The 26,265-nt window shown below is 36.1% G+C and overlaps 4 protein-coding genes across 9 annotated transcripts in view; 2 read left to right on the top strand and 2 right to left on the bottom strand.

The window, feature by feature from the left end:
• The window catches only part of FRG1 (FSHD region gene 1), a 14,246-nt gene extending 662 nt beyond the window's left edge, over window positions 1-13,584 (bottom strand). The window contains exons 1-7 of one of the 4 annotated variants that reach the window (XR_002685884.2): window positions 13,416-13,584; window positions 13,063-13,212; window positions 12,054-12,413; window positions 11,369-11,517; window positions 10,489-10,706; window positions 7,592-7,696; window positions 6,264-6,502 (exon numbers count right to left, since the gene is read on the bottom strand). Coding sequence is in view for 1 of the 4 variants with exons in the window: in XM_022849502.2 (XP_022705237.1) it covers window positions 10,584-10,706; window positions 11,369-11,517; window positions 12,054-12,413; window positions 13,063-13,219; window positions 13,416-13,430 (804 nt within the window). In the remaining 3 variants the exon portion in view is untranslated. Of the gene's footprint in view, window positions 1-6,263; window positions 6,503-7,591; window positions 7,697-10,220; window positions 10,707-11,368; window positions 11,518-12,053; window positions 12,414-13,062; window positions 13,220-13,415 lie in introns of those variants that run through there. The other 3 variants (XR_002685882.2, XR_002685883.2, XM_022849502.2) reach the window with 3 other exon arrangements.
• Window positions 205-10,230, top strand: LOC111269696 (ornithine decarboxylase). 2 transcript variants are annotated; one of them, XM_022849494.2, is made up of 10 exons: window positions 686-792; window positions 3,007-3,334; window positions 4,344-4,567; window positions 4,897-5,054; window positions 5,463-5,628; window positions 5,830-5,971; window positions 8,252-8,343; window positions 9,282-9,487; window positions 9,662-9,703; window positions 10,064-10,230. In XM_022849494.2, the coding sequence occupies exons 2-10, from the start codon at window positions 3,142-3,144 to the stop codon at window positions 10,128-10,130; spliced, it is 1,290 nt and encodes a 429-aa protein (XP_022705229.1). In that variant the 5' UTR covers window positions 686-792; window positions 3,007-3,141; the 3' UTR covers window positions 10,131-10,230. The 2 variants fall into 2 exon arrangements, with proteins under 2 accessions (XP_022705230.1, XP_022705229.1); XM_022849495.1 differs by lacking the exon at window positions 3,007-3,334 and having other exon boundaries at window positions 205-792.
• Window positions 13,585-13,680: 96 nt separating the features above from the next.
• On the top strand, window positions 13,681-15,934 carry ATPsyndelta (ATP synthase, delta subunit). The gene is made up of 2 exons (XM_022849505.2): window positions 13,681-14,081; window positions 15,309-15,934. The coding sequence occupies exons 1-2, from the start codon at window positions 13,810-13,812 to the stop codon at window positions 15,532-15,534; spliced, it is 498 nt and encodes a 165-aa protein (XP_022705240.1). The 5' UTR covers window positions 13,681-13,809; the 3' UTR covers window positions 15,535-15,934.
• Window positions 15,935-16,789: 855 nt separating this feature from the next.
• Window positions 16,790-26,259, bottom strand: LOC111269697 (ADP-ribosylhydrolase ARH3). Of its 2 annotated transcripts, none has more exons than XM_022849497.2 (9): window positions 26,159-26,259; window positions 23,870-23,977; window positions 22,078-22,201; window positions 21,432-21,567; window positions 20,943-21,135; window positions 20,559-20,746; window positions 19,785-19,950; window positions 18,309-18,399; window positions 16,790-17,194 (listed from the first exon to the last, which is right to left on the bottom strand). In XM_022849497.2, exons 2-9 carry the CDS (start codon window positions 23,906-23,908, stop codon window positions 17,085-17,087), a joined length of 1,047 nt encoding a protein of 348 aa, XP_022705232.1. In that variant the 5' UTR covers window positions 23,909-23,977; window positions 26,159-26,259; the 3' UTR covers window positions 16,790-17,084. The 2 variants fall into 2 exon arrangements, with proteins under 2 accessions (XP_022705232.1, XP_022705231.1); XM_022849496.2 differs by lacking the exon at window positions 26,159-26,259 and adding an exon at window positions 25,882-26,092.
• Between the last annotated feature and the right edge of the window lie 6 nt (window positions 26,260-26,265).

Here is a 26,265-nt window from a genome sequence, read left to right as displayed (position 1 = left end):
TTGATTTGTGTAATTTACAGATGCAAAAGCATTAGTGTTTCCGCTTCTTACCTTACTTCTCACTTTACATCTCTTGCTTAAGATTTTTGCCGTGTTTTTTTTCTGGTGCGTAGAATACGTGTAAACTGGACAATTTTGCCATTCTGAAGCATATGAAATTCTCTGAGAAAGATGGGACTGACGTACGCGTTTTCTGTTATGGTTCGTTCTCGTTAGTGATACTCGGCGCTCGAAATATTTTTCCTTTCAGTAATCGGTCGCTTCTTCAACTAAGTGCCCAACGTCGCTCTCATGTACGTCAATCAGTCTTTTAGATAGCACCCTATTTCGTTACATAATAATACTAGTAGTAATTAAACATAATCATAGTCAGTTAAATAAATCTTTAACTAAACGGTGCTGCTTATCCGGCTAAGAATAAGCGTGCTTGAAATAAATTTAATGTCACGCCACCCAACGACACCATTATCTATTTTTTCGACGCACCATTTGTCAACATTTTTTTGAAAATGCCATCGTTAACATTTTGATGGAGATACGTTAGGTAAGACAATGGGGTTCGACGACATGAGATACGATCTGTGGCGCATGCTATCAGACGCCTGGTTAACTTAATTCTTTTCAAAAGGATTTACTCTTTCCACAGCAAATCGAAGGTGTAACAAGGATAGATACTTTCGTCACTGTACACTGCTGTCGATGGTCGATTGACAATATCGTCTATGATTCTGCTTGGCCATTGTTTTATATATAATTCGTTGCAAAGTCTTTTAGTTCGTTGTCATCAAACCGGTAAGTTCTATGCGAAAAGCATTCTTAATGTTAGCAGCAGTTGTAACTCCGACTTTCATGAACTTTCAATTTAGTTCAATTCAACTAAAATGAGCCCTTCTATGAGAATGCCTAAAGTGAAAATGTGTTCCTAATATTAGAAATTGAATAAATTCTGTTTAACGAAGCAAAAAGTTAAGGTTTTAGTTATTACACCCTACAGTCTATACAATGTTAATCGCTGACTTTTGATTAATATACTAGCATTGGCTCTATAAATTTCTAAATAGTGACCGGTAAATTTCACACAGAGCGTAGAAGAAGTAGAAAGATCTTTAGAGACTACTAATTTCTGAGCTCAACCAACGGAACTTGTTACATGAAATGGGCCTAATATGCGTTGCGTAGTAGATTTTGCCACTTAGAATTCCCCAGCAGCTTTTAATTTATTATCTCTGCTATAACATGGCCTTGTCAACTTCTTGCGCTACCTTAGAGTTTGCCGGCTGAGATTCGGTTTCTTAAAAAGAAGTCTAAGCATGACAGATGTGATGATCGTCAATTATGCCAGGGGTGGAAATGGCCCACATATTCTCATTACGTTTCAAAAAAACGTATTATAACAGGGAGACGGCTCATTCATTAAATCTACTGGTCAGTAGCAAACGGTTTGAAGACAAAAAAATTTGCTCTTGTTGAGCCTGCCTTTTACCGGACGTTCGGATTCGTCTGATGAGTTCCTATATCGGACAACTAGATATCCTCCATTACAACTTCTCTATATGAAAACACGAAATCTCTTGTTGAAACTCTTGCACATGTTGGCATCACAGATATGCACTATACGCATTGCTATAATCTGGCATGATTGTTTAGTAAAAACGTAACAATTGCAATAATTAGTACACTTATTATAACAATCAATAGAAAACAAAATGAGAATTACTGCAAGTACAAACATGATGTTGAACATATTGTTAGTGCCATACCAAAAGTAATGCAGTTCAACTTAGTGTCGTTTGGTGGGGTTAAAAACGGTTGGAATTCTAGAAACGGTATTAGCGCGTTGAATATTATGCCAGCGTGCCACAGCTGCGGTTTCTTTCTGTTTGCGTTATTGGCGCTCTACTCTTTCTTTATTCGTTACGATTTTTATTCTGAAGCTTCTAATGCAGAGACAAAAATCCATGTTTATTGAAGCGTAGTTTATTCTACAGGGCGATCAATCCGATTCTGTCGTGCCAGAATTGCTAAGACGTTCCGATCAGCACTGGAAAACATTCCTTTGAACGATTGCATTATAGGACTGTGAAACGAATGAACTAGATCTGGTCTGCAGGCACTGTAGAACGTCTAAGATTATTTGTTGTATAGAATACATATATTACATAACAAAAGACGAAGCTAAAAAGGGTTTTATATTCATTTTACCTGAAAACTTAATTCACCATCGCCTGAAATCTTTCAAGTTAAGATAGGTGCAGTATGCAATCTTGATGTTGTCAATCCAACTGTTTAGGACTTCATAGCACAAGTATCTACAGAAAATTCTTTAAATTATCCTCATTTTATTATTCGAGGTATTCGATTGTGCAGTTCAAATAAATGAGACACATAAGTTACAGAAATCTGGGTCCAAAACCATACACAATTTTATTTGTATAAATGGAAGGAGGCCTTGTGCCAATAGACACAAAATGACGATGCGACTCTTTTTTAATTAATCATTTTAATCTTTCTGAAGCTTACATAGCTTTACGCGGGTTGTTAAGGGACCTCTGCTAGGACTTTTTGATTGCCGCAATAATTTGAAATCGTTGGTTTAATAATAGTACGTTGCTTTTCACCACCATGTCCAGACTTGTTTTCTTTTGCTAAATCTACTGTGCGTTTTCTTACCTCGTTTTGATTAATTTTACTATCGTTTTTTATTACGATATTATTCTTAAGATAGCTTATCTAAACAGGTGCTATCACATTAGAAACGACGCGCTTGTGGGATAAATGTACAGCTTAGCGGAAGTTTTATCGAGTGATATTGTCGAGTTCTAACGGGTGGTATTGCCGATCCGTCGAAATGTAGCGCCCCTCAAATTTAACACAGGCTTATTTTTGTCATACCTGTTTGATTGCCCGTGCACTAATAGTTGAAAATAGGCTTTTCAAAAACGCCTTACTAAAATTTTTATATTTGACGAAATCATAATATCAGTCTTTATTTCGATTTGTCCGTAGGTCGTGCAAAGTGCATACGGAGGCCGTGGCCAAATAATCTTCCGGTTAATAAAAATTCATCTGAAGACTATATATATATATATCTCTGATAAACGTGTACATTCTGGGTCGTTTGTGTGTGTTAATAATAAGGCGATGGAGAGTGTTCCACAATTCGCCTTATGGCCAACGTGTAATTCTTCAATGGATCCAATAGTCACTCTCAGCCGTAAAATTACGGCTGAGAGATCAGACGCAGAGACACCATTCTACGTAATTGATTTGGATGATCTCAGATATAAAATTAAACTGTGGAACGAAGTGCTGCCGAGAGTACGACCGCATTACGGTAAGCAGATTTGTGAAGTGTCTGTTCACTATAAATCTTCGATTGGAAGAACGATATGCTTCTTTACAGTGCTTATTTCCACTAGTGCAACATCTATTCGAGCCGGATGCTTTTAAAGTTTACTTTAAAACCAACTTTTAAAGTTGGTACGTAACTTAGCAAACTGTATGTATGGACTGTTAATTTTGATATCTTTACCAGTCTTCTCTTTTGTTGGAATGGCTCTTACCGAAAACCGAAGCTGGCTCAAAGTATATTGGGAAAAGAGCTATAGCTAGTTGACGAAGAGGAGAACGAGTTCGAGCCAAATGAGTTCCTCTAAACTTGCTGGGTTGTCAAAAGGCCAATTAACGACGGTTTGGCTAGGGGTTCAAACAAGCAGACTTTGAAGCTACACTGAAATCCCGTCGGTGTAATCGACGACGATTTTACGGGTTCACCAATAGTAACGGCGAAGCGATTCAGCACCCATAGAACGGCACCATCTCTGGTAGTTATAGACCGGGCGGTAGTTGAAGTGAGTTATATAGTTTACCAACGTACGTAAACGGCGAGGTGAGGGTCGGTTAAAAGCGTAGCTAGTTCAAGGTTAATCGATTTTTTATTTTCTTGCCTAAGATTTTTCGATGTCTAAGGCGCGACGCTTTTAGGCTAGCAAAAAAATGAAGAACAAAAAAAATTTAGAGCCAACAATTAACAGCTTTCAATAGACAAAGGCTAGCTTTAAAACTACTATACATATGTGCAGCAACAAGAACGTGCCGCAAACTCTCATAATAATTATAATGCAAATATCAAAAAAATAACTATTAAAGTAAACTAACACATCTGCGGAAAATTTATCATCATCATCAAATATGTCCTTATTTTTTCTATTGTTTGTTGCATCTAATTTACTCGCAATTACTAGTCGAGGTCCATGAATGCTATTAACTCGTTTCTCATTTATGTTATTATTTGATCTGTTTGTTTGTTTGTTATGCATTGCGGCTCGATTTGTCGTACGCAGCGGTGAAATGTAATGCGAATGTGGCAATTCTAAGTATCTTCCAGCAACATGGGCTTGGATTTGATTGTGCTACTCGTAATGAGATCAACTTAGTTCTTTCGATGGGAATTTCTCCTAACCGTATCGTCTATGCGCACACAGTGAAGTCACCTTCGTATCTTCAATACGCCAAGAATAATGGAGTAGCTAGGATGACCTTCGACAACTCTGCTGAACTAGATAAGGTTTGGAAGACTTTCACACCGATACACGTAACGTGTGCTTCAATGCTATTTCGTCTAAAACATAGAACTTTGGTCGAAATCATCTTGTATTTTACAACAAGCAAATCTAAATAAGTAAGTACAAAAAGTAGATCGTAGGTCGAAGTAATATTCTATTGTTAAATAGTTTTAGAGTAATCAGTGTATGCAGAAGTACGCAGATAGTATGCGCAGAAAATAGCTTCATATCAATATTCTTCAAATTAAGCTTATTCCAGTAACAAATAAAAACTTAATTTGCATCATTTCTCTTCATCCAAATGCTATTTAATACCTGTATATGTTTCCAGATTAAACAATTCTACTCTGAGGCAGAGCTGATTCTTCGACTAAAAGTTATAAATACGGACCGTTACAAAATGTCGGAAAAGTTCGGATGTCTACCCGAAGAAGCAGAAAAGCTTCTAAAAAAAGCTCGAGCTTTATCGTTAAAAGTTATTGGGTTCAGGTAGCAGATCTGTGTCAGTAAATGTTTACCGAACCCTTTGGCTTTGTGTACAAATTATTAAATATTGCAACAATATACAATTAAAAAAATCCAAAACTTAGCAATTACAACTTTAGAAATTATTATGTTCAATGTTTCATAGGTATTAGGCTTCTGGATTATACAGCTTTCATTAACACCGATTGTACATGAAAATATTCCACGTGCCAAGATCTCAGGTTAATATATTATTATATAGCAAACAGTATAGACCTGTATTATTATTACTATGTCGTAACCTCATTTGGGGTTATCACCGTTGCGTTCGTACTAGTGTTAACACCTCTTACTAAAAGACCACGACTGATTTATAACAGTAAAGCACCATAAACGTTGACATTCGTTTTGGGAATATTCTTGCAAGCATAGTTTTCACGTCGGGTGTCAGAATCAAGGTTCCGACGTATATAGAAACGCGCTTCGTCTGTGCAAACAAGCGGAACAAGAAGCCATCCAGCTTGGATACTCCCCGAAACTGATTGACATTGGAGGCGGCTTCGAAGGGTTTCGAGGGCAAGAAGTCAATTTTCGCAAGGTGCACAAGGATTAAACTAGTACATGTTTTTTTCTTCGTTCTCTTTTATCCTTACAAATGACAAAATCTGGAACATAAAGGATTTCGTAAAGGAAATAAAGCAAAGCAGATACATTGCGTACACCAGAAAGAATAAAAAATACTCATGCATTAAAACTCCTGGAACAGGATTCGGGAAACATTCACTTGCCTTCTTTTCAGATCGCAGAAAGCATCCGTAAAGAAAGTGATTTACTATTCCCTTCGGATGCAGGCTACCAGCTAATCTCAGAGCCCGGTACCTTCTTTGTTGGTTCAGCACTTACTCTCATTTGTCGAGTGGTTGGCAAAAGGAACTACAAGGGTGAGTTATATAAAAAAAAAAATACCAACTTCTTAAATAAACATTCATATTTCATCGCATCATATATTGTTCACCATCATCTTTGTCACATAATGTACTATTGCTACAATAATAAGCCTATGCTAGATGCAATCAACTAATAATATCAGGTCTTGGACAAGGGTTCGATGAAAGATACGGTTCTTCTTAGTTTGCCAAATATGTGAGTTACACGAAAGTAGTGGTATTATATATCTTCGAGAGTGTTTTATATTTATATCTTAACACATGTATCTTTTTGAGAACCACATCGTAAGGTTTAGTGCGCACTTCAAACGCATCCTTTGATGCCGCATTTATTTGATCAATATGTGATCACGCACAGCCGAGCTTAAACCAGCAACATCTAATTTTTTCTAGCAGACCATATTTTGATGGCCCGCTTACCAGCCTCTATTATATAATAGCAGTAAGGAGCTTTAGGTATTGATTTTATCACAGTCGTACGTAATTCGTATAGTTGATTAACCGGTGATCCTCGTAACCAGCGTTCTGGAAGTTATAAGAGTAAGTGAGGCGCTGCTGTATTATTGGCTGTACGCGTGAAACGTCGCGCGTACTTCTAGCCTGTTACCGACGTGGTGTTACACTCAATACGCTAAGAGTAACATATTAATACTGATATACTCCTTTAGACGGCAGAAGCCTCTCAACAAAGTATCTTATAAATTTACCTAATATCGCATAAAACAAGTATTTACAATAGTATTACAATATATTTTTATCGTGTAGCCTTCATGGAGGCGCAGGCGCAATCATTTATTATACTTCACTTGTTGAAGTTTAGAATAGGTATCAATGAGAAGGTATCGCCAGCTTTCAAATCAGATGAGTTGAGTCTATTTGAAATGCCTTAAATAGAAGGTCGTTTCTGAATTGTGCGCGAAGTTTCCTTATTTTGTCAAAACGTAATTTTTGCATTGGTTATGGGACCTTTACTCCACTTAGAAACGGATCAAGAACCGGCTTTATAATTATTTTCTACACATCTACAGGCTAAATAATCACAAACAATGACACCGCCCACATCAGAAAAACAAGGCTTATAATCTATGGGGGTTATCATGCTTATTTGCGACAAATTATTCCTCCTGTTACTGCATTTTTAAGAAGCATCATCACCTGTGTGCATTCAAAACTCGATGCAGACCAGGATAAAAGACGCTTGTAGGCGTTTGCCAATGTCTATACTCTTGTTCGAAAAATAACCTGCGCACTAAGGTAATACTTAAAACGTTTTCATTTTAAAAACTAACACCTAATTATCAAGTTTGCTAGACTAAGTTTCATACTTTATGATACTAAAGATGAAACAATTTTAATTTAATTAAACTAATCACAATAAATCGAATATCATATATTAGCTGCATTAAATAATAGCGTGCGTAATTCAAATTGCATATATTAAAAATAATTTTCTGTTTACTAGCGGTTTTTTTTTTGTTTAGACTCCTTCGGCTTAGCCTTTTACTTTCAAATTTTAAAATCATCCCCTTCTTGCAGTCAAACCGGTTAGAGCCAAAATACGGTAATACGGTCTTAATAAAAAAAAAATTAAAATGTTAGAGTTTCTCTGCATACCTGCTCATTTGATATTGCTTGTATTATGTCACCAATTCATCTGCTTATAGCCTCACTTATTTCTGCGGAAGTTTTCCACCTCTCGATTCCGTCAATAATGAACTCCTGTGAAGATGTTAATCGTATTTAATTGTAAAAATCCTTGGCCTAATTCTTAAAAAAAGCCAATTTGATTGGAGTTTTCATTATCTAGTAGCGAATCCAATTATTATTGGCATTTTTTAAAATTTCAAATTAAATAGCATTAATTCATGCTTAATATAAAAAATATTATAATAATTCATAATTAACATAGTTTAATCGAATGCTAACCAGCTTCAATGTCTTCAGCATTCAAGGATTCAAACCTTCTTCGCTTTCGCATTGCTTAAAAAATATTTGTATACACAAAGAATTGGAGTACTCATATATTGTGTGTACGTTTCTCTCACAAGCTGTGTCTTCCATATACACGTTTCTCTACCAAACCCGTATATGAAGATGCTTGTTTTTCACTAACTGCTCACACTAACAGCCAAATAACAACGTATTCAATAACAAGCCCTGTCATCATTTTATCTATCACGTGTATTGTATGTAATGAGTACACGGCTGTTACGGTATTTATTTTGCATGTATATATTTCTGCATATGTCAAAATGCGAACTCCTGAATTTTCAGAAATCAACCACATTTACGTCAGCGACTCCGTTTATATGTCATTTCTACCGGCCCTGTATGGAGACTATTATCTTCGAATTCAACCAATGCAGGTGTTTCAATAAATTTAATGGTTAATTTTGTATATTACCGCAGTGACTCGTACGAGTGCCCATGTGCTTTGATTTTTAATTAATAACAAGTTTCAAATAATAACCTGGAATGTATCTCAGACGTTTTCTTGAAGGGAGAAAAACACAAAACACAAATATATATGCAAAGTTTCGACGCAAAACATAATCAATATATTTTGAGTTTTGGAATACGTTCAAAATTATTTTAATACTCCACCATTAAGGGAAGACAGCTACGCAAATATTAGCAAAATAGGCTCCCTTAAAAGAAAGGAAAAGTAGGCAGGAATATGGGCTTCCGCGCAAAAGAATATGTCAAGCTTCGAAATGCTTAGTTATTCATATTTCATATTTCTTGATGTCTTTAATAATCTACTAACGTATCTTAAAAATTTTGCGATATAAACGCTTCAAAACTGGGCTAAAAAACCAAAGGTAGGCTAATTAAGGATTCATCGCGCAGTAGGGCTTCTCAATACATAATGCTACTACAGAAACTATCAAAATTGCTAAATCCACTAGTAGTTCGAAGAAAGCAATTAAATGTACTATTTATATTTCATATAAAAAAAATCAATTTGCTAAACTTTTCCAAAATGGATTTTGCGCTTTCGTGCGAAAGCTTGTTGTAAATTATATCACAAAAGTAGGGTACGTAACATCTATATAAGTACAGATAGCGGGCATTGTGGCCTGAACGTAAAAGCTACAAAATAGTAGCTGTGATTAGTGTCGTCGCCAGTAACCATGTCATTTATGATAAACTGTTCAAATGGTGTTTACCTAACCTGGACGGTACACGAATTAATTGAAAAATAAGTTACTGAAACACCCTTTGGACAAAAAGCCCTTAGATACTAATTTCAGTTTTTTTTTTTTCCATATATTTTGATGTTTCCTCTTTTGTTCGATCATAGTCGTCAACAGTTTATAGTGAAGATTCATGTGGAGAAGGTCTTGTACCCACACGTATCTACGGGACCACATGTGATGGCGTAGACATCATTGTCAAACAGTGGAATCTACCAGCTCTTGAAATAGGCGAGTGGTTACTTTTCTACAACCAGGGCGCTTACACCGAAGCTATCGAGACCGGATTTAACATGCTCGAGAGGCCGACCAGGTACGTGCATATTCTACTATTTGGCAAAACACAAGATTTTTTATATGCACTTGTGCTACTTAATGTAGAACACACCAATAATTGTTAAAACGCAAGAACTGAATGATGTAATTTAATTGACAAGTGGTAGACTACATGTTTGGCTAAACTGGTTTTATTTCGCTTGAATTTCAGGTTTTACCGCTCTAGTAGTCCAACAGATTTAGAAGCTGCAAGGTACACAACTTAAATATTGTAATACAGCTGATCCTGCTGATTAAAAGTATTTGCACACGACTTATTACTATAATAGTTAGATATAGTATTCGATTTTAAAGTATATGATTATCAACCCAAATTTTCATACGTATTTACGTCCCCTAAAGAACGCAACATGGACGTGTTTCTGACAATAAAGCAAGGCGCGCTTTAAAAATTCTTCAAAATAACAAATACAATATTAACACCTGAAATATACCTAAATCTATCACTACAGGTATGTTCCATTATTATATTAGAACTTTAAATTAAAACGATATAACAACAAAAAGAAAGCGTCTAGACAAATGACTACTGACCGCACATGCAACGTTTCAGGGAGGCTCTCACAAATCACATGAAGAGGGAAGTTGAAAGCCGATCTCTTGGCGGTAAATATATATAGATACTAAATAAGAGATGAAATACTACATCTAATATAGACTGAAAACGTGCCGTAAAAAATTATATAATGAATAATAAACTCCAAAAAATATTCATCGTTATCCTCCATAAATTTATTTTCTTATACATTATATAATAATACACAAGTCATGTTTACTAAAAGTATAAAGCTTCTCTATCGAATGAGACACATTAAAAACTGAGATGGATACAGGAAACAGGAGATGGAGATATACATTCATATTACATGATTGTTTGCATTTATGATCATTTGTCTGAATCCGTCAATGAATGTTAGTTTGATGTGAATTTCCCTTACATTTGATCAAATGAAAGAAACGAAGTAACGTTGAACTTACTTAGATCAATAAGTGTTACTCGTCCACCTTCGCTTATTGGTAGGCGAAGCAACTCTTTCGTTTTGAATGTCGAATTCGCACTTCTGACTTAGTTCTCACTTGCAGAATTTATCACTCTTTCCTTTGGCGCGGTGGTCTAGGATTGCTTCGTAGAGGCTTTCGCCTTTAGCTTCCAGCTCCCGAATTCGATCCTTGCTCAGTCCGGCTTTTCGGGCGATCTTTGAACAATTGTGCACAACAAATAAAATACAGTAAATATCAAAAGAAATGTTATTTCGAACACGTTCGCTTGAATGATAAATCAGAAGAAAAATCTAGAACACCTCATAATTATACTACAAAGGCTGTAAAACAAGTTGAACTGAATAGAATGTTTGCTTAAGAGAAAAGACAAAATCCAACATAATGCTTTAGGACGCTAAAATATGCGAAGAACTAATCATCGACCGATCGACATGTTGATTATTTTATCCATTCGCAACGGGAGCACCGAGATGTCGCTCAAGCATGCTAACTGTTCGTAGTCATGGAAGTTATTAGAAATATATAGAAGGACTCTTACTGGATTCTGTACACAATTGTAGTGTGTGACGATTCTTTATTCTGACAGAATGCTTTTTATTTTAGACGATTACTTTCTATTCGATTATTTAAATTAATAGGTGTGGAACAATAAGGTAATCTAATACTTTTAAAACCCACTTTTCACTGATATATATATATATATATATATATATATATATATATGTACACACATTCCTAAACACTGTAAAAGTAAGCTGCCTACTGTAACTCGAATATAAATTTTTCATTGTTAATGTGAATGAAAGATACAATGATGAAATAATTTGGGGAGCAACAAAGTTGCGTAAGATCTTACCTTTCTAGGATCAGCGATCTTACTCTTTTTGATAGCCTCTTGATCTTCAGTTCCCGATGCCTCGTAGAGGAATTCGCATGTTTCGTTGTCGCCCTTTACAGTGGAAACAGACGCAAACAGCTCGCCGCGGCAAGCTGTTACGAAATTATCTAAAATGAGACAAAAAAAGAATAGTTACAAATAATAACTCGCAAGTAAATTCTTTCAATGAATTGCTTTATTTTATTTTTTTAAATTAAATCAACTTCGCCAAGCTATTCAGGTACTGTTTCTGATGTTTCATGTCAATTTGAAATGTTTCTTTTTTAATGTAATTTTATAACAAAGATGCATATACTCTAATCAAAAACTAACCAAAGACAACTAATAAGATTAGTAAAATGATTACCTAAGTGGCCTGCCCAATTTAGCTTCTTTGTTATTTTAGTATCGAGTCTTCTCAAGCCAAAGCTGTACATCTACATTTCTATTAAATCAATTTATACATGTTGTGAACAAAAAGGTGCACCCATAGTTACGCTGACGTAAATATTTGGAACAGAAAAAAAACCTGAATGAAACACTGAGACTCTCCTGAGTACAGACAAAGAAAATACTGGATATATATGCTACTGACAATGATTAATTGCGTCAAATCAATCGCATTTTACTGTTTAGTTCAAACACTATTAATGTATGCACCCACTCTTCGCTCCAGAAAGTAGCGCCGTTTTCCCGTCTTGGAACACAGGTTGCCATTGCTCGAGAAGCCCGACCGCTTCAGTAACCGCGCGTAACTTACAATCAACACCCTCCGGCGAGATAAATTTACCATAGCCTGTCTTAATGGCTAATTGATTGTCGCTGGCACGTAATAACGTGAACATTTGAGCGGGCTCTGGGGCGGGGTCATCTTCACTTGTCCATAATTCGACTGCACCAGAATTTCGTGCGCCAACGAATCGTCCATCGGACCATCTAATAGCCACGCAACCACGTAAATCCAGAATGTCGTGAGCTATCTTCCAACCTTTAATGCCATCCGACGAGCTTGGCTTGTCCTCACCTAAGAAGCCCAATTAAACTATGCTTAATTGACCAAACAACTTTGACTCAACAGGTTTTCCATATTTTAGAACATCTATTTTAAAATGACCCAAAAATGTAATCTAATTAACCCGTTAAGATAATATACTAATTCCAAATCTGAAAATAATTGATTGTTGATACGATGGTAAATAGGTACATACTTCTAAAATCTCTTGCCTCGAATAAACGAAAAACTAGCTATGCTTACGGATGTTCTTTTTTTTTGCTGGAGTTCTAGTTGCTTAAGTAATACGCATTTTCTTGAGGGTACTACGTTTTGTGAAAGAAAATAGTAAAAAAGGTTTCTAACTCCAAATTTAAATGGCGCTTTGAAACACATGTACAATTCCATTCACAGTTTATCAAATCAATCGAATAGATATTCTAGGTAATTTTCTTAAATAAGAAATAATTACCTAGAATATCTATTCGAACACGTACCTTTGACATCAAGCGCATCCGACCATTAGATAAGCTACGATAGAATTGTATTTTATGATGATATCGTTTACGTCAAGTATAAACAAATAAGTTTTGCGTTATACAGGATATGCTCGCCAATTTAGTCCGATTTATCTACGTTATGCATCTCTCCAGTTCATATTAATCCTTTGACTAATACTAACCACTTCCGTCACTATGCGGGCGTTTTCGTTTTTCCTTTTTCTTCTTTTTACTCTTATGCGATCTATTGTCGCCTTTAAAGGTAAGCTTTGCAGACCTAACGACACCGTAATCCATATTAATGAACTTCTGTTTGCAGTCGCAAATCGTGTCTGTAATCTAAGGAATAGTTATTTTGCTAAAGCTTTTACTAAATGATCTGTTATGGTAATGCAGAAGGCTGAGTAATACACTGTGAACCAATATAGTACATCTGGTACGTTTTTGTGCTCGGTCTACAAATTAGATCCTTATATATTTGTCACGATACTTATTATATAAATATTACCATTATTTAAACCACCGTCATACTCACATACAATATACGCATACAGGATTCACATCTACGTCTTTTACATCATCCTGAACACTTTTTGCCCAAAAAAGGTTGCTTAAGTTCACTAGTACAGTACGCATGCATCGGCTGAATCCTAAGCTGGGCACATGTTTACATACAAATATAAATAGAGAATTCAAGATTTAAAACACCAGGACTTCTTAGTTCTTTTTAGGCGCATAACTTTCAGTACAAATCACTATCGCCCGCAATATTTCCCAGACACAAGTTTTCATCGATAGGTCTGTGTCTGGCCGCGCTTGCTCTGCTTATCTCGTGAAGGTTATTCTGTGCACGGGTATTGCATCGGTGTCACGAAAGGTTTGCCGTAAGAAAGGATTTGTTCCTTACGTTTGTGCGTTAGAAATCAAAAATGATCGGCCAGCGAATCTTGGCTTCGATGGGCCGCCAGATTGGCCGCACGCTAAGCCGGCGTAGCCTGGCAGATGCTGCTCCAGCGCGTGAAGGAATGGCTTTCACACTGGCCTCTCCATCGGAAATGTACTACCATAACGCCGATGTGAAACAGGTCGACGTCCCATCCTACTCTGGCGATTTCGGCATCCTTGCTTATCATGTCCCTTGCTTGGCCGTGCTGAAACCTGGCGTTGTGACTGTTTACCCGAAGGATGGCGACCTAAAGAGGTAAATCTAAAAATATTGTCAGTTTTCTTATGTAGAGTATGGCGTAAACACTTCGGCTTTGGAATATTTACAAGGTTGTTTTCGAAGTTAAGGTTAAAAGATTCCAAGCCAGGCAAACAGACGACTCAGCTGTGTGGCGCTAAGCGACTTTGAAGCTTTCTTATGAGCATGATACTCGTAATTACATTTATTGTATTAATATTAAATTGATTCATTGATTCACTTTATTCGTTGGTAATAATTATTGTTGCTCGTTAGTCGAGACGCATTGCGGGCCTTGTGTTAAATTCACATGTACACGACCATAGCAAACAGGTGCAAATATTCATTATGTAAATGTGCACCTAGAGATTATATACTGAAAATTATATAAAATCATGTGAGGCCGAAGTGCCTAAAAGAAAAGCGCTTATAATCATTTGACATTTATGTAGGTGCTTTATCAGGCCAATTATTTGATGGTACCGTATATAAATAAATAAATTTAACTGAACATTTGTTTTTGTAGGCGCAGCAGGTCCTGCACACAAAGCTAAATCGCAGACTGTTTCTTTTGTTCACAGTTGTTCCTTATGTTTTGAAGTGGGGTTGTGTTAACAAATTTACGTCGTATGTTGGTAATGATTGTGCTCCATTTGCACAATTTAATTGGAAAAATGTGCTTAAAACAACACACGACATCCAAATATTTGTTATTAATATTATAGTTGGCATGTCAACCAGGTTCTGTTTGCAAAGAAAAATATTGTAATATTCGAACTAGTCATTTATCCCAAAATTTACTTTTATAGTTGTGGCCTTCTTTATGCAAAAAATGCCTTAATATTTAACGTTTATTTTATTAGAGGGGCAAAAGCAATATATTGGAGTGATCTTGAATTAGGTTTTGATGTGACCTCGGGCTTTCTGGCAACGCTTTGCAGGTCCTCTGAATATCGGCTCAATCCTTTGAAGCGTGGAAGAGTAAGAGAAGCATCTTTGCACTGTAAGATTGGACGAACTACAAAAACTTAATTTTTAACTGCAAGTTTGCGCGAAGCACTTGTTGCGCATGGTTGTAAGATATCTGAAGCAATTCTTATTGATAGTAAGGGCGTAAAACTCGAACGTTGGTTTTATTAGTAACATTACGTGTAGTATTGTTATTATACTGGCCAGAGTTTCGATTTATATATCTCCAGAAAATGTTTATTATTAACCTTTATTCGGTTGCTTTTTTATTTCTAGATACTTCGTATCTTCGGGAACCATTACAATTAACGAGGATTCAACGGTGCAAGTACTCGCAGAACAGGCCGTGCCTGTAGATAGGCTTGATAGCGGGCTTGTGCAGGACGGCCTTCAGAAAGCTCAGCAACAGCTTGCCTCTGCTGGAGATGAAGGGGCCAAGATGGAGGCACAGATACTCGTCGAGGTGCATGAGGCTATGCAAAAGGCGGTTATCGGACTCTAAACGCCCAACTGCTATATCATGTAGAACAACTAAATTACCTGCGTTAGGTCGTCCACTAAAACTTGAAGAAAAGCGTCGGATCATGGCCTCGACGAGAGTTTCTTTATCTTAATGAAAAACTAGTTTGTACCAAATTCGGAAGATATCCCGCATGTTATAAGGATGCTGAGAATAGCTCGTTCGGTATTCTGTTAAAAGAATTTTTTTTCGTATCATCAAATTCAAAGCGGTGATTTCAAGGTCCTAAAGGGTCGTCTGAATGTAGATGCAGAATATCCAATGTTATTGTATTGCGAGAGATTTGAGTTATTTTACTAGAAATCGTTCCACTTGAATCGGAATGTGAGAATGTGATGGTAAGCTTGCGATAATAAATATAAATAAGATATGAAATTAATAACTAATGCTTATTGTAGGCAGTGCTATTAAGGTTGTTATATTTTATAATAAGTATTATCTACGTAACATGATAGTTAATATTACGACAATAAAAAGCGGATTCGCCGCTGTATTCACAAGGCCGTCGCAAAGAATAAGAATAACAGAAAATATATTCGCAGGTCACTGGCATACCCTGTTTTCCTTTGAGGCTCTGTGAAAGATGCTTCAGAGCTCCTTATTCGGGTCAACTGAACGGAAGCTGAAGCAACTGTTGCTGAGCCTGGCATACAGTTCAAAACTGGATACGTCAAAGAAGCTCGTAAAAAAAATAAAAAAAGCCCACTTTATTTCATGGAGTAATTGTAATGCTCCACAGAAAGTCGCATAATCGATGTGCCTTCTTTGGCCAATAAGGACGACCTGTGATTATCTTAATACTGTTTGATGAAACTCACGAAAATAGAAACTGTATGAATATATAATCAGGCGTTTTAGAAGAAACGTGCTGGACCAGAACAGACGATGAGTCAAGTCACACTTCAAGCATTCTTACGCGATTCTTCTTAACTGTGAACACCGCACTCGCATCATAATAACACGTGTGTACAGGAACATCCTATATTTCGCTTTGAATATTTAGCATAACTTTCATCTCATCCTATCTCTTACTAGTAATTCGTAATTTTTGTGGAAAAATTTGCAACATGGCGCATATTAGGGGTAGTAATGCTTAAATATTTTAACCCTTACAAGAATATTATCATCGAATAAACAGTGCTTGCAGGCCCGTAAAATGATAAAAGTAGGCGCATGCCACAGTTAATAGAGAAGTTTGAATCATTTAAGTACTATATAAGCAACAAAGTAAGAGATGTTCTTCGTTATTAAAAATCCTTATATTTATTGATGGTTTTAGTTGTATAATTCAGCACGTATTATACACACATACGGCATTTCTTATAATGAGCATATATAAAGGTCTTCCTGTCACCGGATTTTTAGCGATGTGGCTCGTCATAATATTAAACATGTTAGATAGTGTTCTGTTAATTTCATAGATCAGGTTATAATTATATTTCTGAATAACATCTGCGTCCAAAGGCAATAGGTTCAAAATAATTTAATTGGTGAATGTTTTTTTTGGTAAAATTAATTATTTGTATCTACCATCACGGAGAGATCCTCGCGTGCATCTTGATGGCGAATTCTTCTGCTGTCGTTATGCCCTCACAGTGTCTAGACAATTCTGCAGTAATATCTTTCTGGCCGTAGTAAGCTCCTTTAGAACAAAACAGAAGCAGGTTAATAATGCACTGATCGACACACAATCCCAGGTGCGACCACAAAACCGCTTTGGGAGACTTCTACTTGATGGGAAATCTATTTGAGCTATGGAACTTCAGCACGTCGAACGCATGTTGCCTTGGAGTAGTTCAACATCCCGAATTAAAGTAAAATACAGATCCTGTTCTTGTCTTTTTTTTCATTTAAAAGATTCACAAGGAGCTTGTTAGCAACTCCACTGAGTAGATCACTTTTTCATCGAGAGGCAGCATTCTCAATGTGGAGGGGTAGCATAATTAGTGCTGCAAGTTTCTAATTCTTAAAATACTCGTTTGTAAAATATTGTCAAAATCAACTTAAAATTTAGTGCCTTGATTTTTTACAAACGAACACGTTATATGCAAGGTCGATTCACTTAAAGCTTTTAGGTTTTTGTCAGATCCAAACACTGGCACCAAAATTATGTAAATTTACAAGCAAAATTCTGCTATTGGTTGCATTGGAAGAGCACAGGGCCACAACTCGAAAAGTTAGCACTACTATCTAATCTGTGAATTACTTTGAGATATCCTTCAAAAACTCAAAAAGTTCTTATACCTACGAGCAATTACGTTCATTAATTTCGAGCAATTAAGTTGAAAATGCCAATTCTTTCAGATAAACCCACATGTAGGTTTTTAGTCACCGTTGTTTTTCAGTTTTGGTATCAAGGCATAAACCAGTATAGCGTGGTACTACAGGGAACCTCAGCTAAACACAACAACTGATCAGCTAAATCAAATTATCTATTGCAGATGGTTCTCTTTTTTAGTGAGTGACAGACAGCATTTTTCAATATTTCCATCACCATTTGATGTGCTAAAATCCTCATGTATTCTCAAGATGTGTACATAGTCTTTTCATAGCCTACATCTATCAAATTCAAATAAGTCATAATTATTTTAATTCGAGTCCATAATAATAGCAATATTAAAAGGAATATTATATCTGCATGAAAATAGAATTCATTTTGCACGTAGAGAATTAATCAACTTCTGACCCATAGCAAGAATTATTTTAGTAACAAAGCATCCATATTCACTACCTCGTAAGGACAGAATACCGCTTACCGGCAATGGAGCCCGCCATTGACGCTATTGTGTCAGTATCTCCACCGATCCGAATAGCTGCGAATATTGAGCGAATAACACCACTGGATGTCTATAAAGTTAAAAATAATAATCGAAACATCAAATTATCAAGTCCATGAGCAATAAGTGAACCTTCCGAACCTCACTATATGATTTATACTAGGATTTAAAAACAACCTATATAAAATACTAATCAGTTTTCTCCAAAAATGAAAAAATTGAAAAATCGGATTTTTCAAGATGGTGTTTCTAATGTGACTCCTTTCGAGATATTTTGCGTTTTTGCAGACCAAATTTGAGAGGAATTATGTTTAATTCATTGGGTAGTCAAATATTTATTATCAACTCATTCTGTTTTAAGTCCACGCTTTTTTGCTCCAATAAAGACATGTTGCTAAGACTAACACACAAATTTACCGGTTTCCTTTATAGATACCTAATTTTACTAATAGAGCCAGAGTAGTAAAATAACTTGAAAACGGTAGATGTATGCATATAACAAACAAGTGAAGGACAATCAACTATTATGTAGACTTCTCATTTATTGTATGGTACTAGCATAGGTACATGATTCGAACCAAAAATTCGTGATAATTCGCCAAAAATTTTGGCTGATTTAAATCGATTATCGAACTTATTAATAATTCCTTCAAAAGCATAACTTCAATACTGAATCTATTTTCGACTTAACGGAACTTCAAAAGATATATATCTAGACATTTATTTGCAAAGCTACACCCATCACTCTTGTAGTGCTGGAGAAGCCACCAACGCATAAAAAATAACTAAATTGGTTTCTCTAAGTCAGAGACGCCTCCTTATGGGTATTTGTAATTAATATACTCATGAAAAATTAGTACTTCAATTATTTGTTAAGTTACTTGTTGGAAACTAAGAAGCTGTTAAGTTATGATATCTCAGGAAAAAGCTTTTGAAAAGTCATGCATCGCCTAAGGAAACAATAACTGAAATATTTATCATAGAAGCGAAATGTAGGCGTGCTACTGATAATCTGTATAACCGAAGGTAAGTAAAAGGGGACAATTTACAGTCTTCACTTTCCCATGTTCAATGAAATAGTTATGCTCATTTAGGCTGAAACTGGTTAAGATGACAGTGATTTGGACCTTGACTGAGACTGTCAAAAACAAAAGATTGAGCGATATAAAAACAAAACAGACACAAAAGTCACTTTTTTGTTTAGTATTCACCTAACTTAATTGGTTTGCCTTACCTTGGAACGCGTCTAAACATGTATAAATAGGTAAAATTTAAGACAGAAGGACACAGGTTGAAAAGTAGGATTAGAATTTATGTCTGCGAACTTCCCTATGGATGAAATAAACGTTTATGTCCAATCTTAATTAAGTTAGCTCTTTTAGGTTTCTTACTTTGCAGCCACAGTAGTGTTGCGCAGTTTTTTTGATCTATAAATACCGCTAGTATACTACCCACCTCAAACTCGGACAACGGTTGAAGAGCTTTAAGAAAGGCGTAAATTGCAGTAGGCACAGATCCATGAGCTGTGATGTCATTGCCCAAGTCTTCAAGAAATGCCTCTTCGTCGATTGATGTTTTGGTGAGATATGTTGAAATGCAGTTAAGTTTATTTACAAATATACTGTAATACAAAAAAATCTATGCTTTTATATCTATGTGACAAACTTTTATACATGAACATATGAAACAACTAAAATGTGCAGTGTAACTGGCATTGTGCTTCATCTAAAAAAACTAGTTCAGAACATTACAAGAGAAATTGGACGAAACGACTACCTCGCCAACAACTCGTATTATTTGCTTATAGACATCGTAGTTGGTTCATTGACAAGTAATGAGTCTAAAAAATTCACATGTTAGTACTCCGATCTGGTCAGCTGAACTGCAACGAGGCGTAGTATGAAACTGAACAAACGGGTTGTTCAGTATAAAACGACGTTCAAGTCTTTTGATTAATCAGTTATTTTTCTGCGCTTGCGCAGTGCAGCATATCTATATCTAGACAACCTAAAATGTTGTTAGACGACCAATTCACAAACTTTTTTTTTTTGTTTTCTTTTGTTTTGAGTGGCTCAGAGCTGGTACTGATCCGCATTCCTTGAATAAAGTATATACTATACATGTATTATGATATGCCATGGCTACCGGTAACAGATAAGTGCCTTTCAAGACAACTAAAGACGAAATTTTGAAATATGGTAGTAAAATGCGGTACCTTTATTCACTTACATTTTATAATCATATTGAATACCTTCCACTCCGGTCACTATTTTTTTGAGTTCTGTTACAAAGTTTTGGGTGTCGATTTGATCCTCCGCTTGCAATGCTAGACGTACCGCTGCTGCTTGCACTATAGCACCCAGGATACCCAGTCCATTGCTGTGAGTTATTAAAGATTGACGATAAGCTGATTTTACCTGCTCAAGGCGTAACGCCCACCGTTAGTAAGTGCCTGAACTTCTTTAAGCTTATATGAGTGAACCTTGCGCACTTATAAATTTTAAATTATCGTGTGGTAATAAAGTTTCATAAAATTAAAAAAGACCGAAGTATATGTATGCTTTAGACGATTCATAATCATTATTAATAAAACACTGCAGCCATTTTGCTTACCAATGTTTCGGTGTCATCGGTCGCATGAAACAGGGCAGTTGGCGCTACGCGCATGGAGGCTCCATTACCATATGATCCTTGTCCATCAAACTGAGCTTTCGCGGGTCCCACGACGTCCTCGTCCAACGACGACTTCCACAGCTCGTACTTATTAAGATGCGACAAAAGATACCCTGCTGCTTGTCCGTAACCTCTGTGAATACGCATGAAATCCCCCGATTCTAAACTAAACGATCCTCTAAACGAACAGATTTCATCTATGTCACCAGTGGGTTATATGAAACTGAACAAACGGGTTGTCCAGTATAAAACGACGTTCGAGTCTTTTGATTAATCAATTATTTTTCTGCGCTTGCGCAGTGCAGCATATCTATATCTAGTCAACCTAATCTAAAATGTGGCCAGGGTTTGCGTCACCATGGCGCAAATAACTTTGAGCAGATTCTAATCGCAATATTGAAAAAGCTTCGCAGAAAGAAGTACTGCTACCTGCGATGATCTTTGATGAACTCCTGTGCAAAATGTTTGGCAAGGTTAGGCAAATCCAATGCGTTCTTCTCCAACAACGACCTGCACAGAGCAAAGGTCATTGCAGTATCATCTGTATATCGTTTGTAAGGTAGATCTGGAAGATAAATGACCCAATAAACTGTAATATAAATGATATGCATCATTTTAAGTCTGCCTATTCCATGGCACTTGAAGGATACTAAATGTATCAACACAAAACAATAGAAAAATGTAGACGTTAGCAAACAGCACAGGTATGTAATGGTGAGTTCATGATTCGTGGAAAGCTGACTAAGAGTATTGTCAGAAATAATAGGCTTGCAATTATAGCAAGCATAATTAATTTACATGTATACTCCATGGACAGGAAAAGGTGATCAGCTATTTTCCATTTTTTACGAATATTAAAGAATCTGTTTAACTTCGATGCACTTACTCGTAGTATTATTTTAGGAGCAGACAAGGGCGAAATCTGCTAGAATAGTAATGCGATGACATTTTTAAGCAGCCCTTCCCCCCTTTTGCAACCTGCAAATGAAACGGAAACGCGCGCATTTTTTGTTCGTCAATTCTAGCTACCCACATCCCCTTCCTAACTTCCCACAAATATCGTAAAGCAACTTACTTTTGTTCGTGTGGGCGTCATTCATATTCTTGAAATACTGCACCAGCACCGATTTGGTTACTCTTGCATCTCCTTCAAAAGGTGATCCCAAACAGTCTCCCATTACGCCTCCGACAAGACAGCCCTTTTTACAAAATGAAATCGACCTTTAGATCTGTTACCTCTGCGCATATAATTCAGAGAAGCATACCAAAGAAAGCTAAACAACACTTAGCGAATGCTTTTCGGCCATATATTGCGGTATTTTTTTAATATTCTTTTCACAATTACTATAAATTTTTACCTATTCTCCGACGCATGGGGACAAGGGACTTTACAAATCCATTATACATGTACGATATTTGTAATTATAAATCTAAACAAGAAGAATAAGTGGAAAAACTACTATAATGTAATATAGCTACGGTGATAAGCTAATACAGGAACAAGTAAGGGTAAAATAAGTATGCTTTATCTTACATAAGATATTGCGCTAATCGTCACTATCGATTCTAATAGCTAAAAGCTATCGTTACTTGGTATAACTCGATATCAGCGGAAAGAAGGGCCAAAGGCAAGACGTTGACTTTCCTTGAAATGATCGATTAGCCATCTGTAGAGTTCTTCATCAAATATGTATGCCTGGTGCTAGTATCTTATGTAAAATGCTATTACGCCAAACAGAAAGGATTAATAAGACATGCTCTTTATTTTACTATAGCCGAAACATGGGAGCGTTAAGATCTTAGTAATAGGGGGCACAGCAAAACGGTAGGAATAGTATGAAAATATATGCAAAGAAGCTCTAATAATATTCGTACGCGTATACTAAAATGGTAGAGGAAACTGATGAAATGTAATCTCTTTTTTATACTCGCTTTTTCCTATATGGAGCGTAGTGCGTTGAAACTGACGAAAATTCTAGCAAGCTATTTGTCGTAACGGGCATGCATTTATCCGCTTCTTCTGGTACTAAATAAGGACCAGTTCCTTTCAGAATAAAACAGCAAACTCATCACGGTAAAAAAACAGTGCGTAGTTTTCGGAATTGAGCGAAAATCAGCCATTCAATCCTTCTGGTCTACATCAAGATTTAAAAAAATATATTTTTCATCCAAAATTGGCAGTCTACGTAATTGCCAATTCTCATGCGGCTTCTAAAAAAAATTGAACAAACCGGAGGACCCTCAATAAGGTTTAGGTTTAAAGGGCTCGAAAATTTATCAAAGTAGTTCAAAGACGATTTGGTGCATTTAAGTTTTTGATGCAGAAAATAACGAATATTTTAGGAAAAAGAACAGCAACTGTCAATTGCGTCTATGATTAGTCTGTTGAAGATTTTTGCGCTTTTTTAAGCCTTTTAAATTTTTGGCCGTTTTAAGTCTTTGCATTTTTGAGATTTTTGGCCTGCTATTAGCTCAAATGTTTGATTTCTTGGGAATTTCTTTTTGTATACAGCATACTTCAACGACACTTAATGGGTATACGCCTGCCAATATTCCTTGACACACGGGTTATATTTGACGTGCATGTCCGTACGGCATGACATTTCTAGCATATTGAAAAGCTTTTAAATACTTGTTTTTATCTAAATAGTGTTATAACAAACGCAAAATTTCCAATTTAGACAGGTATAGTAATATTCCCATTGCATTATTATTATAACTTTGTAGAACAAAGCAAATTAATAAAGTTGTTTCGTGCCTTGATAAACATTATAAAACGTTTTGATTTTAATAACTCTAGGACTTGTTAGAGAACTATGAGTTATTGAAGGGATATTTTTTTTTACTTACAATAAAGTGAAACATACCTTAAAACGGTCCAATGACATCGGCTCTGATGACGACATCGCTACTTGGCGCTTAGCTATACCACGAACGGTGGTAAAGCTTATGAAACGTCCACCGACAGAAAACAACTACGAATAAAAAAGAAACATAGCGTTATGGATATCTGATGTATAATTCTTCTTTGGTTCTGCTATGTCGTGTGAGTTTGCCGCCTTACAATGTGAAATATCATGATACTACTCCGCGTTTACGAAAGCAAGGATGATCACAGTAACCGTCTTCTCTTTTTTGCGTCACTATTTTGTTTCAGTAATAAAAATGTCACACTCAGACAAACGAAGAAGCCCACAGTACTGCGTGCAAAAAAGCATATGTAATTTTTTGTAAAACGCAAGTTATAAATATCTTCCAGATTCTCTGTACGCTTTCGGCAATGTGATAACATGTCCCTAAAGATTGTCAATGTAGGCGCCTTAAAAGAGAGAAAGAAACAGCAAATGTAAGTATATTTCAAAGCTTTACGTGCAGTTACACTCAGTACAACTGGTAGAGCAACTACAAAGGCGAAATTTTCCAAAGCATAAATATGCAGTTTAAGTTCATTCGTAGCTTCGTTTATTTCTTAATCTAATCGCATTTGTCGTGTAGTGTAGGTCATTGCTACGGCCTGAGCAATAGACTGCCTAGCTTTTTCACTCATCAACTACCTTAATATTTAGTAATTGTAATATTTAAGATATATACTTACAATGTTAATTATAATATTATAATAAAAGTTGGTTTTCTTGGTTGTAACCGTTGAGGATTTGAACCGTTTAGTACAGAAACCCTATATATTAATAATTTACATTTACATCCATACATACATATATACATACGCACATGTGAACTACTAGTTTTGTAAATGATACAAAAGCAACATAGTGTTGATTATGGGCTATACGTCATTGTTAAATTTAGTATTAAGTTTTTAAATTATAGTGTTATCAATGGCTACAACAAATAGATAACTTTCAATAACTCCCTATAAAAAGAATGGTGATAGGTAACCATAATATCCAAAATACATTGCGATGACAAAACTTATGCCAATTACGTGAGTGGGTGTATAATTACACAAGTTATATCCATAGTCTGAATATCTAGAGTCGTTGTAACCTGGTTAACTGCTTTGACGTATAGTTAAAAATTTGACTCTAGCCAGGCTGATCGTAAATTTTAAACAGGGTCAAACTGCTTAAACTACGAGAGCCATTCGAACCCTATTTGTGATTAAACTTCAGCCAAGGTTGTTAGTAGAAAATCATGACACAGAATATGTCATGTAGTACTTATTTTGCAGTACAATTTTGAAAAGGAGGTGATAATAGTTTGTTAACATAATGCTTAACGTTATTTAAATGGTTATGGTAACGTTAATTAAAGGGGGGAGGGACCTAGGCCTCGTAAATTTGCAAATCTTATACTAGGCGCAGCCGTCATACGCCGGTGATGCATTTGCATCAGGCGTTATTGACCGCGATCCTCCACCTCAAAAGAAGTTACGATTCGTGCAAGTTCAACGGACAACTTATTGAGATTCGATTACACGTACTGCTTATGCTACTGAAATAAATTTCAAGAATATTAAATTATTCATCAAATTATACACTTTAAGTATAATAATCTTCATGATAGTCATCAACGCATCATCTAGCCCGTCGCTAACGCACAAATGTTATTAATCTAAAAATGTTTTATATATAATTATATGGTGTATTTTCTTTATGTATAACAATATCCCTGATGAGTCACTAGAGCGACGATGTATGAGACGTATCGTTTAACTCAAAAAGAACTCGATGGAAATGAAATGCTTAACAACAAATAGAATATCAGCTTGATTTCTTGTTGCCAAATGGCATATAATTATATCCAATTTATGAGGCGTCTAGCCGCACCAAATACATTTGCAAAACTAGGCGCCCACATAAACAAATAAATCATAGCAACCAAAGTGATTCCCATGTCCTCTTAACGTTTCTAAAAAGACCTTTGAGAGCAGTAATAGCGTCATAGCGCTTTCCTTTCGGTGACAACTACTGGCCAGTGGTACATCACAAACCAGCGGTTGTTATCGTAGTAGAATTCCATTTCGCGCATTATTTAATGTCAGCTGCTACCTCTCGTAAACAGTGAACACCGATTGTTAGAACAGTGGTCGTCGAACTAATGACATGTAGCATGAAATCTACATACACCAGCGTGTATTTACCAATAAGTTTTTACTGCTAAGAAGATACTGCATGCAAAATCGAGTATAAATTTACCTCACTTGGACGTCAGATATTGTTGAACAAAGTTCACCGACGGTTCTCCATAACACAAACAGACGGAGCTTAGCAGACGCTTTCTCCCTAGTTCCCTTTATAATGCG

Source organism: Varroa jacobsoni, unplaced genomic scaffold, assembly GCF_002532875.2.
Source record: "Varroa jacobsoni isolate VJ856 unplaced genomic scaffold, vjacob_1.0 scaffold_1407, whole genome shotgun sequence".
Classification (NCBI taxonomy): Eukaryota; Metazoa; Arthropoda; class Arachnida; order Mesostigmata; family Varroidae; genus Varroa; species Varroa jacobsoni.
The sequence above is the reverse complement of the archived record's forward strand: the minus strand, read 5'-3'. Positions and strand labels throughout refer to the sequence as shown.